Here is a 15,465-nt window from a genome sequence, read left to right on the forward strand (position 1 = left end):
TGTCGCTATAATAATCTGGCGGTGGGTACTCGAGCTGTCCACAGCAAGGAATAATCTCTGGTTTAACAGCCATGCTCAGAAAGGGCTTTGATGTTTTGTTGAGGCAGAGAAAGAATGACCATGAATAATGTGTTTATCATTAAACTGCTCTGGACTCTATTGTTTTCCCATCTGCTGCTGGTTTCTGGCCATGAAGGTAAGCTGTGAAAATATTCACATGTTTGCATATGTGATACATTCAGTGTTCCACTTTAACAGTTATAATGTTACCTGGGGATAACTGTATGGATATCAACACACATACAGCAATTATTTACATCTGTATGTTTTATAGACAACATTATGTATGTAAATAGTGTGTATATATATATATATATATATATATATATATATATATATATATATGTACAGTTAAGCCCATAATTATTCATACCCCTGGCAAATTTTGACTTAAAGTTACTTTTATTCAACTAGGAAGTTATTTTGTGACTGGAAATGACACAGGCGTCTCACAAAAGATAATAAGATGATGTACAAGACGCATCATTGTGGAAAAAAAATATTTCTCAGCTTTTATTTACATTTGAGCAAAAAGTATCATGTCCAGAATTATTCATACCCTTTACAAACTGTCACAGTCTCTGGGAAAATCCAAAGTTCCATCCATTCCAAATAGTCAAAGCTGTTCTAAAGCATCCTAATTACCCTGATTAATTGGAAATAGCTGTTTTAATCAACTCAACAGGTGAAAAACAGCAGCTCTCTGCAGGTGGTCTGTGGACATTCATGGCTAAGACAAAGGAACTCAGTGAGGACCTGCAGCTGTGCATTGTGGCTGCTCACAAGTGAGGAATGGGCTACAAGGCCATATCCAAATGTTTTCAAGTTCCAGTGGCTACAGTGTAAAGTATTATTAAAAATACAAGATGTTCCGCACTGTGGAAAATCTCAGAGGACGTTGTCGGAAGCCAAAAGTGAAACCTGTGCTGGCCAGGAGAATAGTGAGAGAGGTGAAAAAAAGAATCCAAGGATCACCACCAAGGCCATTCTGGTGAATCTGGGCTCTGCTGGTGGCAATGTCTCAAGGCAGACAGTCCAACAGACACTGTTGGGTTCCACGGATGCAGACCAAGGAAAACGCCACTTCTCCAGGCACTTCTAAGGCATGCAAAAAATCATTTGGCCTTTGCAAATGCTCATCTGGACAAAGAAGAAGATTTCTGGTCTTCTGTGTTATGGTCAGATGAAACAAAAATTGAATTATTTGGTCACAATGATGTTGCCTTCATTTGGCATAAAATGGAGAAGCCTTCAACCCAAAGAACACCATCCCCACTGTCAAACATGGTGGTGGGAACCTAATGCTTTGGGGGTGTTTTTTAGCCAATGGACCATGGAACCTAATCACAGTAAACAGAACCATGAAAAAAGAGCAATACGTGAAGATTCTCAACAACAACATCAGGCAGTCTGCAGAAAAACTTGGCCTTGGGAACCAGTGGACATTTTAGCACGACAATGACCCAAAACACACAGCAAACGTGGTGAAGAAATGGTTAGCAGACAACAACATTAACGTTTTGCAGTGGCCTAGCCAGAGTCCTGACTTGAATCCAATTGAGAATCTGTGGAGGGAGCTAAAGATCAGGGTGATGGCAAGAAGACCCTCCAACCTGAAAGATTTGGAGCTCATTGCTAAAGATGAATGGGCAAAAATGCCTGTGGAGACATGCTAAAAGCTGGTCTGCAATTATAGGAAGCGTTTGGTTGCTGTAATAGCCAATAAAGGCTTTTTTCTATTGATTATTGAGAAGGGTATGAATAATTCTGGACATGATACTTTTTGCTAAAATATCAATAAAACCTGAGAAATATTTTTTTCCACAATGATGCCTCTTGTACATCATCTTATTATCTTTGGGGAGACACCTGTGTCATTTCTGCTCAAAAAAGAACTTGCTGGTTGAACAAAAGTAACTTTAAGTCAAAATTTGGCAGGGGTATGAATAATTATGGGCTTAACTGTATATATATACATATATATATATATATATATATATATATATATATATATATATATACATATATATATATATGTATATATATATATGTAGGGTTACTTTTGCACATGCTGTCCACAGCAAGGAATAATCTCTGGTAGTGACGGGCAGCTGAACCATTCAACTCAAAATAGAAGATGATAAATGCACATCGGCCCTCTCGATGGGAAATTTGAGTATTAAAAAAATAACAAGACGGAGCAGTCGACCGAGATAAAGTATTATGCACATTGTGCAAGAAGGAATTTTCTTGCACAATGTGGATTGCAACAAACTGTAGACCTATTAATATGGTTGACAACACACGCTTTACATAGCTTTCGTTCCTCTTTTCAAGGACTTGAATTGCCTCCCCAAGAGTGACAGAGAGAGAGTGGATAAATGTTTACAGAGTTTTTTGTTAACATGAATGTTCAAGATGTTCAATAAACATGTTAAGTGCGTATATCTTCCCTTTTTTCTTGAGTCTATTTATCATCATCTATCTCATGCAAAATGAAATGCGATTAATATAGAATAAAAATGAATGATATTTAATCATTGTTAATCAAAATTAATCCACAGCAACCCTGTGATGAATCTGATAAAAAACTGTAATTGTTTGACAGCATTAATAGATCTTATATATTAGTGTATACTTACCTGTTAGCGTATAGGTTGTTTAAAAAATTGTATTTCACAGCAGAGAACCTGTGCTAAAAGATTGAAGAAAACTCTTCAAATTTTCTTTGAATTTAAGCATACATTCTTTTTGTGTTTATTCTCCATTTACTTCATTATATTGCATTAATGTCAGTTATAAGCTTAGTAAAATGTTGAAAAATGTAATTGCAACCAGGCTGTTGATCAAGTAATTGCAATTGATAATAATTAATTAATTATTAATTAATTAATCATTAATAATGATTAATTACAGAAAATTATGTGATTGATTTCTTTTTTTAAACCATCGTCAGCTCTAATACCCACACACACACACACACACATACATATATATATATATATATATATACACACACACACACATATATATATATATATATATATATATATATATATGCATATATACACACACACACACATATATATATATATATATATATATACATATATGATTCAGCATCCAGTGTGGGAAGCACTTCCTCTGATTTAGCAGAGTCTTGTGGTCTATATCTGTAGTACAATCCTGCTGATCAGTTGATCAGTGCTGTTGAAATTAATAATGGCATGGTGACTTTTTTAACCTCTCTTCTCCTGTTTTTTTTTTCTTTTTTTTTTGCCTCTTTCAGACCATAAAATGATCACAGCTTCGTCTGGACAGAAAAACGTCACTCTGACATGTCGAGCTCCAGACAACAAAAACATAGTTGTGAAGTGGACCAGAGCTGACATGAAATCAGAATATGTGCTTTTGTACCGAGATGAAGTGTTTGTGCCAGATGATCAGCATCCATCTTTTAAGAACCGGGTGGATCTGCAGGACAGACAGATGAAGGATGGAGACGTGTCTTTGATTCTGAAGAATGTAACGACTGCTGATAATGGAACATATGAGTGTTATGTCGTCCAGAATCGGAGAGGCAGTTTGAAGCTTATCAACATTGTCAGCCTGAGTGTTGATCCTCCAGGTGAGTGAGTAGAGTTGAGTGTGTGTGTGATCATGTGTGGGGTGTCATCTTGCTATGCAGATGACACGCAGCTCTATCTGTCCATGAAGCCAGATAACACACACCAATTAGTTAAACTGCAGGAACGTCTTAAAGACATAAAGACCTGGATGGCTGCTAACTTTCTGCTTCTTAATTCAGATAAAACTGAGGTTATTGTACTCGGCCCTGAAAATCTTAGAAATATGGTTCTAACCAGATTCTTACTCTGGATGGCATTACCTTGGCCTCCAGTAACACTGTGAGGAACCTTGGAGTCATTTTTGACCAGGACATGTCCTTCAATGCACATATTAAACAAATATGTAAGACTGCTTTCTTCCATTTGTGCAACATCTCTAAAGTTAGAAATATCCTGTCTCTTAGTGACGCTGAAAAACTAGTTCATGCATTTATTGCTTCTAGGCTGGACTGTATTAGGCTACCATGTGTCATTGTGAAACAAGTTTGGTTGGTGGTGTGCCACAGGATATTTTTAATCTATAAAATGTGCCGCGACTCGAAAAAGGTTGAAAAACACTGTTCTGTGGAACCAGCTTCCAGTTTGGATTCAGGAGACAAACACTATCTCTACTTTTAAGATTAGGCTTAAAACTTTCCTTTTTGCTAAAGCATATAGTTAGGGCTGGTAGTTAGGGTATAGTTAGGTGACCCTGAATCCTCCCTTAGTTATGCTGCAACAGACGTAGGCTGCCCGGGGATTCCCATGATGCATTGAGTTTTTACTTTCCAGTCAATTTATCACTCAACAATGTATTAATAGACCTCTCTGCTGAATCGTACTTGTTATTAACAGTGTTGGGAAGGTTACTTTTAAAATGTATTCCACTACAGATTACAGAATACATGCCCCAAAATGTATTCTGTAACGTATTCCGTTACGTTACTCAATGAGAGTAACATGTTCTGAATACTTTGGATTACTTAATATATTATCATGCTTTTTACAGCTACATGAATGTACTATTGCTGTGTGATTTATTACTATTACTGAAGGTTACTCGCCATACCAATACCAACTAGATTTTTAAATCTTAATATAAAATGAGTAACAGTAGGGTGGACATTAGGTAAGGCTGCACTTTTTGCAGTGATCTCGTATAGAAAAATATTCCGTGCGTATATAAAACAGGTCCGCGGCTCTGAACCGTAGTAAAGGGACCTCTGGCTAATACGGCGGGTTCCGTGTCGGGCTCGTAGCTGAAAACTTTACTTTGTTGTCTGGGTCAACTTTGCTTGAGTGACAGAGAGAGGCGTTGAAAGGCTGCTCCAACAGAACTTATTGTTTCGGAGGAAAACACGAACAGTGTACAGTTGAGTCTTAATAGCTTACTTACAAATGGGCTCGTCAGGCACTCTTCTTGGCTGCAGTGGTTATTATTATATTTACATGCTTCCAGCTCCCGTTTCTGCTCAGTGACAGCTCATACTTTTCCACTTTTTGTCTCCCTAATTCGCACTCACAGACACATAATAGGTATGGCAGTCCATTCTCCCTGCAGCACAGACTACACTGCCCATCAGGCTACAGTCTTTGGGGCGATGCCTGTAACACTCTGCCTATTGCCTTCATATTAAATAATTTTTTGAATATTTTTTAAAAATATTTTTTCACGTCATTATGCTCGCCGCTATTGGAGGTGACATGGGCCGCCAGATTGAGACACAGAGCCTCTTAATGCGTGTGGAAACAAAAAATAGAGAAGGCATAGCCTAACATATGAAACAGGAAAATACCACCGTGTAATCCATTTATTTCAACAAAGTAAATGTATTCTGAATACCACCTTTTTAAACTGTAACTGTAACGGAATACAGTTACTCATATTTTGTATTTTAAATATGTAATGGCAGTATTCCGTTACTCCACAACACTGGTTATTAATCTCTCTCTCTCTTCCACAGCATGTCTTTATCCTGTCTTCCTTCTCTCACCCCAACCGGTTGCAGCAGATGGCCCCGCCCCTCCCTGAGCCTGGTTCTGCCGGAGGTTTCTTCCTGTTAAAAGGGAGTTTTTCCTTCCCACTGTCGCCACAGTGCTTGCTCATAGGGAGTCATATGATTGTTGAGTTTTTCTCTGAATGTATGTATTATGTATTATTGTAGGGTCTACCTTACAATATAAAGCACCTTGATGCGACTGTTGTTGATTTGGCGCTATATATATATAAAATTTAATCGAATTGATCAGAAGTGAAGCTGCTTCCTGGTTGTTGATGTTTGTTTCTAAAGATGTTGTTGATGAGACTTTGTGGAAAGCAGCTGGTCTGAGTTAGGGGTGGGTTTCAATAATCAATTTCCCATCTCAAATCTCTGTTTTCTGCATTATTCGCTTGCTTATTGCGCATCAGTCTACTGTTGTTTAAAGTGCTGTCTGTGGCTGTTTTTGTTTGTTTGTTTGTTTTTTGTTGTGTTTTGTTTAAAAAATGACCTCCGACAAGAAAGCCTAATTTCTGCTGGTTAATGCTTCACGATTTAAGATTCTTTATTTGTCACGTGCACAGTTATACGAATACAACACGCAGTGAAATGTGTAGGAAGGGGGGGCACAGCCCTGCAGCAGCATTCTCCTACGGATCACACTCTGAAGAGCTTTTTGGTCCTTACCATGGTTTTCTTCAGTTTTTGTTCTACTGCAGAATATTTTAAAGTTATCTGCTATAATAAGCCAGAGCAAGAAAATCTCCTTTTTCTTTTCTGTGTTTTATCGTCAGTTACTTTGACACAAAGGCATCTGCTGTGATGCTTACACCTCTGATCAAGTCTCACAAGTGTCAGTACTAATAAATGATCAGAATTATAATATTTCTGACTGTCTTCCCCAATTCAAATCAAATCAAAATCGTGGATCGAATGAAATTGGGGTCTTGTGAATAGCAATTGAATCACAATACCCAGCCTAGTCTGAGTGATGTGATCAGCTGACATCCACACCTGTTTCTTACCCGCAGATCAAGCTGGAGGACACACAGAGGTTGGAGAGAAGAAGGATGGAGTCAGTAGAGGACGTCCTGGACTGATAGCTGGTGTGATAGTTTTTGGTGTGATGGTTGCTTTGGTGATCTTTATAACACTAAAAACCAGTCTGAAACAAAACTCTTTGCAGTGTTTTTACTGACTACAGACAAATCAGAGTTTTCTGTAGCATCATTCTGTACAGACATGTCTCAGTGTTCCTCTAAACTCTGCTGTAAACATGAATAAACTGGACAGAAACACACAGGTTTTACTCCTTTGTTGCAAAGTGTTTTGTAAAAATAAAATCGCAATGTCTGCCTTTGTGAGTGTGTGGATGTAAGCCTATCTGAGAAATTATATTCAACCGTTATCACCACAGTACACAAAGAGTGAGAAAAACTATCAAAATATCAACCTGACCTACAGACAGACACAGAGAATGAGAATTTTCCCTTATTGTTTCCCTACATACACAGGATTAAAATCTTACTACTTTTAGATTTTGTTTTAGTAAAGAGGAAGCTCAAGAATGTGGTTTCAACAGAGAACAGATTGAGTGACATGTCGCAGAGTTTCAAGTTTCAAACCACAAACTGTCAGTTGATAGCACCAGCAAGATTACTGGAAGAGACCAGGCTGAGCTGTTTCATCTTTCTTTAAAGTAACAAAATATCAAGATAAAACATTTACCTTATCCGCCAGCCGGTACAAACACACTTTTTTACATCTTAGTAAGGGCAATGAAGGGGCATAATGCTTTCCCTAGCCCCTTACCCTAACCGTAATCATCAGCAATGAATGCCTAACCATAACAATAACCTAATTATAACCCTAACCATTAAAATAAAAACAAAAATTTGTGCCCACGCTAAAAAGACAAATCAGTCAGAGGTACAGGGCCTGTTGTAATCAGTGCTCTGTGGTGGTCCTTTATACTGATTTGACTTGCACTCATATTTTTAGCCATAGTAGCTGTAAACATGGTACTCACATGACTTATGCTCCTTTGACAGCTGCAGGTGGTCCTCCCCCTTTGGACAGGAACAAAATAAACAGTTTAAACTTACAACATGATTAGAAGTAATTTCATGATATTGAACAGACCAGAATATGAGACAATCTGAAAGTAGTTTATAAATTCTCTCCTCTGACTTCAGCTAAACATTTTTCTCAGTTAAACACTTTTCTCAGCTAAACACTTTTCAGCGTATCAATCTGTTTGATAGTGGTCTCTTTATGTGATGTGAAGTGATGTTGGATGTTGCTGAAACATCTACAAACTATCTGAAGGTGCACCACAAAAGGCTCCTCTTAGATACTTCACCCAATGAGTTCTTACAATGTTGTTTTCTGCAGCTCATATAAACTTTTCCAATTTTTTTAACAAAAAAGCCATTACAGAGATTACAAAAATAAACACTCATGTTTTCTCTCATGCTAATCCACCTTAATATCTGCTGCAATGTAACAACACGTCTGGACTTCTTGACGTTTCTTGAAGACGTTTCACCTTGCTTTTTTTCAAGCTCCGTAGACTATGATGATCTGGATGACTGAGAATTTTCAGACAAATATAACAACACCAGAGCTGAGAACAGATGGAGTTACACTGCTATGCTCTCCACTTTAACCATTTTATCTCATTTAGCTCATGATCTTTGTTAAACTCACACCACAAACTGCTTCACAGAGAAAGACATTATAAGATGAAGGAGATCTGAAAGTAACACCTCTGAGTTTTACAAACTTTGGAATGTTTAAAAATTTCCAGAATATTAACAGGTTCTGCTATAATATCCAGTATGCATGCAGATTTGATTTGCATTGAAGCTCTGATTATGGCAATTAGAAACCCTTCAGAGAAAATATCAGGATCTTAATCTGTGGTTAAGTTCCACCTCATGTGGTTGCAATGTGCTGGGTGAGTTACAAAAGTGTATGAGTCGAGCCCCAAGAGTACGCTGGAATTCACAAATGTGTGTAATGATTTGTATGTGTGAGCGATGCTTTATCTGTGCTCTGCAGAAGTGATTATGAAAGCAGTTTACTTGACCTTAAATCCTATTGTTACTTGTCTGGTCCCTCCTCTGGACTAGAACCATGATCCATATATAAAGTGAGAGATCAGTATTAAGAGTTACAAATGCATATCCACGAGGGTAAACTGACATTTACAAATGTTACTCATACAAATTGAGTCCTGCATAGAAACATGAAATCAGTCAACTTCTCTCAGCCTCATATTTTTGACATGGTAATAAAACATATTCTGTGGTTTCATCTTCTCCACAATGATCTCATTTCCCTGTTTCTTTATTGGAAACATGCCAGCAAACATGCCTGTGTAGGACCACAGTGGGTAGGTGTGGGTGAACTGTGGGGCTGTGTGGGCAGGGAAAATACACATTCATCCCAAAATAAGGGCAAGTGTGTGTTACCGCACATGGCCCAAAGCAGTTTTTTCCTTTAGAGTTTTGAGTTTTCTGTGGGTGTCCAAAGATTTTACTCCTGTGGGGTGTTTTTCTTGTGTTCAGTGCCACATAAAAACAAACAGCTGTACAATAACACAGACCTACAGTGTGTTTCAGATAAACAGCTTCCTTGATCACATCAGCAGATTTGTTTCTCGTGTCAGAGCACCACTTTGTTTGTTCTAATGTGCGATCAGTAACATTAATCTGTAGTTGGATGATTAGAGATGTGGACACTGCGTCTACAGCTGGGGGAATAGGTTTGTGTCACCAACACTCGTGAGAGCTGACTAAATTCTTGCATTGTTTTTTCAGTGCTTTTTTGCATGAACAGCGGGAATCTCCCGAACATCTGTGAACACCTTGGCCTTTAAATTGTGAGCAAAACAGAAACAGACCTTAAAGTGAGGAGAGATGGTGAAAGTTTGGCTGTGATCATAGAACAGTCACCAAAGCGGTGATAATAGGCATGCATTAGATTTTATCTGAGCTAATAATTAATATTCTGGGCATTGTGTGAGATAAGAGGGTGTGCTCTTTGGTGCAGATTCAGCTGGGTTTCTCTGAGAAGACACATCTAATGGTCGAGCAGTAAAGGCACAGATCAAAAGCTGTTAAGCAGTCTTTGATTTATATATATAAAAATAAAATAAAAGAAACACCCATCTCGCCCCTGCGGGCGGTTTATCCTTCAAGCTCGGGTCCTCTAGGGACAGCTGAGAGTTTTTTTCGTGAGTGTGGACGCTTCCTCTCTTTGCTCTTCAAATGCTTTGCTTCTTTTATTGATTTTTATGCTGATTTTTTCCCTTTTTTCTGTATGAGCTTACCTGCGAGAGCTTCTGGACACTTATAGATCATTAGGACTATAGTGTTCTTAACAGAAACAGCAACATTTCTAGTTACCTTATCCTCAGCGCTCCGTGTGTCTGTGGCCTAGACACAGCTGAAGCCTGATTACAGCGTCTGGACACCGAACAGCCTCAATAGCCTGGAAAGTCGCTAACCGCTAGGCTAACTAGCAACAAGATGCCTTCCCTCTCCACAGATGACTACCACAGCCTCCTGCAGAAGATTGCAGTACTGGAGACAAAAATTCATCGCTTAGAAGTAAACGTGGAGGTAAATGGACTGTGTGGAAATGAAACAACCTTGCCTTTGATTCAAAGCAATGGCGATGAGCAAGCTAGTACACAGCTAAGGAGCACAGATAACATGACCAAGAAAGTAGACTCTGTGCATTATTATAAATCCTCAAGCGATAATCCCCCCTTGGACTGTCTTGGCGCAAAACCAAGACATAAATCATGTCTCCTGGAAGGGGGAGGACGTATCACAGGCAGAGCACAGCGAGCTGAAATCTCTGAAACCGACTGGCCTTCACTTCCTACAAGACAGAGAAGCTCTTCTACCCCTGTATACGGGAGGAAACAGGACTGGACAACCGTGAATAGGAAGGTTAACAACAAACCTCCAAAACACCTGAATGTGAAACTGCAGAACAGATTTTCTCCACTATCAAAGGACCCTGGATCTATATCGGACAACCATCCATCTAAAAGTAGCGAAGTAAGGTCTGAAAATCTGTTGAAAAGTAAAAGGCCACAGGGAAAGCTAAAGGCTAGGCCTGAAACTCTGATTTTGGGTGACTCTGCCGTAAAGGATGTACAAAGGATGTGCGGTAAGAACACTAAAGTCCTCTGCTTTCCTAAGGATATGGTCAACAACCTGAAGGAGAGAATTCTTCAGATTGCAGATGAATATCCAACTGTGACAAACATTGTTCTGCATACAGGGTCAAACGTTGTGTCCAAACAACAGTCGGAGGTTCTGAAACGGGACTTTACTGGATTATTAAATACTGTAAACTCTCTGAATGCAGCTGTATTCATCAGTGGACCTGTACCGCCCGTCAGAGGAGGAGACGAGAGATTCAGCAGATTGTTTGCACTGAATAAATGGCTTATATCAGCATGTACTGACCACTCAGTGCATTTTATTAACAACTTTAATATTTTTTGGGAACGCAGGCATCTGTTTAAAGCAAATGGATTTAATTTTAACAAGTCAGGGGTGAAACTGTTCACCTCCAACTTGTTTTATTCCATACGTCATCCATCTGTGCTTGGTGCCAAGGCTGAGATAAACGAGGAGTTATCTCATAAAGAGGAACAAACAGTACTCCAACAACAGACAAAGCCCAGCAGAAACCTTGAGGAGGAGCTCCATCTGCCCCCACCCGGGAAGAGCCTCAGAAAGGAGAGATGTCTGAGGCAAGAAGAGGGGTCCCTACTTTCCTCCAACTCTCTCAACAACACCAACGACCAGGACCAGGGGCCACGACCTCCCCCAGTCCCCCAAACCCCTGATAGGCCTTCACCCTCCTCCCCCTCCCTTTCTCCCTCCTCCCCACACCTGAAATTCACTGAGGAGATGATGGAGCTGCTCAATGCTGGGCTCAGATCTACCCCGGCCCAATCCTTTTTGTCCCCATAAAAACCCCCACCAGAGCAGCCAAAGGTTCGCCATCGAGCCCCGCCCTCAACAGAGCAATCGAAGTTACATCGCGCAGCCTCGCCCCCCTTAGTTCCTCCTTACCACCTTCATGCTCTGTCTCCGCAGTCTGATGTGTGATGTGTGGAGGGTCCAGGCTGTGAGGATTATGGCAGTGATGACTTTTCCCAGGAGAAGCTGGGACCCTGTTTACTAGAAGGTTTTAAAATTTCTGTACTTTTAGGTGACAGAAGAAGACATGTGGCCTGGTCAAAACACAGAGAGCTGCACTCTAAAAGATCTTTAAATATAGTAAACATACCTTGTGTGCCACAGACTGCTCCCAAACACGAGGGGGCAAATAATACCTCTAAAACACTTAAGTTGGCTTTATTAAACATTAGATCTTTAGCTGGGAAAACATTTTTAATTAATGATTTAATCACCGAGCACAGCCTTGATTTTATGTTTTTAACTGAAACTTGGTTGGACCAAAGTAACAGTGGAGCTGTTCTCATCGAGTCGACCCCTCCTAACTACAGTTTTATCAGTGAGGCCAGGGTGAGCAGGAGAGGAGGAGGGGTTCTGTCTTATTTAATGAATCATTTCAATGTAAGCAGTTATCTCTTGGTAGTTTTCAGTCTTTTGAATATGTGGCTTTACAGCTGAAGGCCCCATCCAAAGTTGTGTTCCTTAATGTTTACAGGCCTCCCAAATACTGTGCAGACTTTTTTAATGACCTCAGTGAACTGCTGTCTGTGATCTGTGTTGATTTCGACTGTGTAATTATTGTTGGGGATTTTAACATCCATGTGGACAACCCTCAGGACAAAGGGACAAAAGACCTGAGTAACACTCTGGGCAACTTTGGGCTGACTCAGCATGTAACAGAGGCCACACATAATAGAGGACACACTCTTGACCTACTGATCTCCAAGGGCCTGAGCATTTCAAAGGTTACTGTATCTGATGTGGGCCTGTCTGATCATTACTGTTTTCTTTGAAAGTAAAATCTCAGCCCACACAAATATATCAACAGCAGTGATCACAAAACGGTGTATAACTGAACACAGCAGTGAGCTCTTTAACCAGGTCTTCCCATTAACACCTGACCTGTCCAGAGGTTCAGTCAATGAGCTCGTCACTAGCTTCAATGCTAAAATGTTAAATGTAATGGACACTATTGCTCCCATTAAGGTGAAGGTTATCTCTGGAAGGAAGAAGTCTCCATGGAGAAACTCCACACTGGTGAAAAATGAAAAAAAGAGAGTGTAGGAAAGCTGAGCGCAGATGGAGAAAAACAAACCTCCAGGTTCATTATGACATCTATAAAGAGAAACTTCACAATTATAATTTACAACTGAGGAGTGCAAGGAGGTCCTACTTCTCTGACATCATCACCAAAAACAGTCATAATGCTCGGGTCTTATTTTCTACAGTTGACAGGCTAACAAACCCTCCTGTGTCAGTGGCAGCTGAACTTCATTCGACCACGGCCTGCAATGACTTTGCCAAATTCTTCACAGAAAAAATCCAAAAGATTAGACAAGCAATTGGTACATCAACAGCAGATCCAGGATATGTACTGTGTCCACCGAAAACTGTTTAAATACCATGAACCAGTTTCACCCTATTAACAGCAAAGACCTGGAGGACATCTTAGGTCAACTGAACTCCTCCTCTTGCTGTTTAGATGTCCTGCCAACAAGTTTTTTCAAAAAGGTCTCAAAGACTTTGGAGTCAGACCTGTTACAGATTGTAAACTTTTCTTTAATATCAGGTGTGTTTCCAGAACCACTAAAACTGCTGTAATTAAACCTATACTGAAAAGGACAATCTTGACAAGACACAAATGAATAACTACAGGCCGATCTCAAATCTCCCATTTTTAAGTAAGATCATTGAAAGAGCAGTTTCTCAACAGCTCAATTACTTCTTAACACAGAATAACTGCTATGATGCCTTCCAGTCAGGTTTTAGACAGAACCACAGCACTGAAACCGCTCTGACCAAAGTGTTTAATGACATATGTCTGAATACAGACAGTGGAAAAATGTCAGTCTTAGTTTTACTGGATCTCAGTGCAGCATTTGACACAGTTGCCCACAACATATTACTCAAACGACTGGAGAACTGGGCAGGTCTTTCAGGAACTGTACTAAACTGGTTCAAAACATACTTAGAAAACAGGAAATACTTTGTATCAATAGGTAACTTCACATCTGAGCAGACAAGTATCACATGTGGAGTTCCCCAAGGTTCCATCTTGGGACCCCTTCTGTTTAACATTTACATGCTCCCACTGGCACAGATTATAAAGAACAACAAAATAAACTATCATAGCTATGCAGATGACACACAAATATATATCACAATGTCACCAGGAGACCGAGGCCCTGTACAGGCTCTTGGTAAATGCATTGAGGAAATTAATGACTGGCTGTGCCACAATTTTCTCCAGCTAAACAAAACAAAACTGAAGTAATAGTCTTTGGAGCCAAAGAAAACGATTACAGGTCACCAGAGAACTTCAATCTATACACCTAAAACCACAAACCAGGCGAGAAATTTGGGTGTAGTGATGGATGCAGACCTAAACTTAGAAAAACACATTAAGACAATAACAAAATCAGCTTACTATCACCTCAAGAATATTTCAAGGATAAAAGATCTGATGTCTCAACAGGACCTGGAAAAACTAGTCCATGCATTCATCTTTAGTAGGCTTGATTACTGTAACAGCATCTTTACAGGTCTACCTAAAAAAATCAGTCAGACAACTACAGCTCATTCAGAACTCTGCTGCTCGAGTCCTCACTAAGACCAAAAAAGTGGACCACATCAGTCCAGCTCTGAGGTCTTTACACTGGCTGCCTGTCTGCCAGAGGATAGACTTTAAAGTTCTAATGCTAGTCTATAAAGCTCTGAATGGTTTAGGACCAAAATACATCAGTGACCTCCTGACCCAGTATGAACCTTCCAGATCTCTCAGGTCATCTGGATCCGGTCTGTTATCAGTCCCCAGAGTCAGAACCAGACACGAAGAAGCTGCATTCAGCTTTTATGCTCCTTATATCTGGAACAAACTCCCAGAAAGCCTCAGATCAGCTGAAACACTCAGTTTATTTAAATCCAGGTTGAAGACTCACCTGTTCTCTGCTGCTTTTGAATAAAGCACCAAATCCACACTTTTAAGCTTAAATTCCAAAACTTACATTTTAACTACTGATTTTATCTACTGTTTTGATTTTATATACGGTTTTGTTTGTTTGTTTGTTTGCTTGTCTTAATTTTAAATCATGCTTTTTATCTATTTTGTTTTTAATGTCTCTGTAAAGCACTTTGAATCACCTTGTTGTTGAATTGTGCTATATAAATAAATTTGCCTTGCCTTGCCTTGCCTCTACCAGAGGCCTGGGAGCTTGAGGGTCCTGCGCAGTATCTTAGTTGTTCCCAGGACTGCGCTCTTCTGGACAGAGATCTCCGATGTTGTTCCCGAGACCTGCTGGAGCCACATACATACATATCTATCTGTTGTTGCACAGTTCTTTTTTAAATTCTGTTTTTTTCGACAGCAGTGGATTAGTGTATGATATTTGTTTTGTTGGACCAAACTAGGAAAAAGAATGAAACAAAAGAACAAACGAAAAACAACCAGGCATGACTAACTTTAAGATAACACTCCAAAACAAAATCTAACAGATGTGAGAAGCTGAGCTACGCTCCATTTCAGTCAAGCTCTGTGAGTTCAGACACCGTGGGGTTTACACAGTGAAGCAGGAAATGACAATTAATCATGAATTAAATACAAAACACACT

At 39.6% G+C, this 15,465-nt stretch overlaps 1 protein-coding gene across 1 annotated transcript; it reads left to right on the top strand.

Moving 5' to 3' along the window:
* Positions 1 to 135: 135 nt before the first annotated feature.
* On the top strand, positions 136 to 11,649 carry LOC120434089. The gene is made up of 4 exons (XM_039601581.1): positions 136 to 196; positions 3,350 to 3,688; positions 6,679 to 6,785; positions 11,290 to 11,649. The coding sequence occupies exons 2-4, from the start codon at positions 3,358 to 3,360 to the stop codon at positions 11,647 to 11,649; spliced, it is 798 nt and encodes a 265-aa protein (XP_039457515.1). The 5' UTR covers positions 136 to 196; positions 3,350 to 3,357.
* The last annotated feature ends 3,816 nt before the right edge of the window (positions 11,650 to 15,465 follow it).

Source organism: Oreochromis aureus, linkage group 3, assembly GCF_013358895.1.
Source record: "Oreochromis aureus strain Israel breed Guangdong linkage group 3, ZZ_aureus, whole genome shotgun sequence".
NCBI classification, from domain to species: Eukaryota; Metazoa; Chordata; class Actinopteri; order Cichliformes; family Cichlidae; genus Oreochromis; species Oreochromis aureus.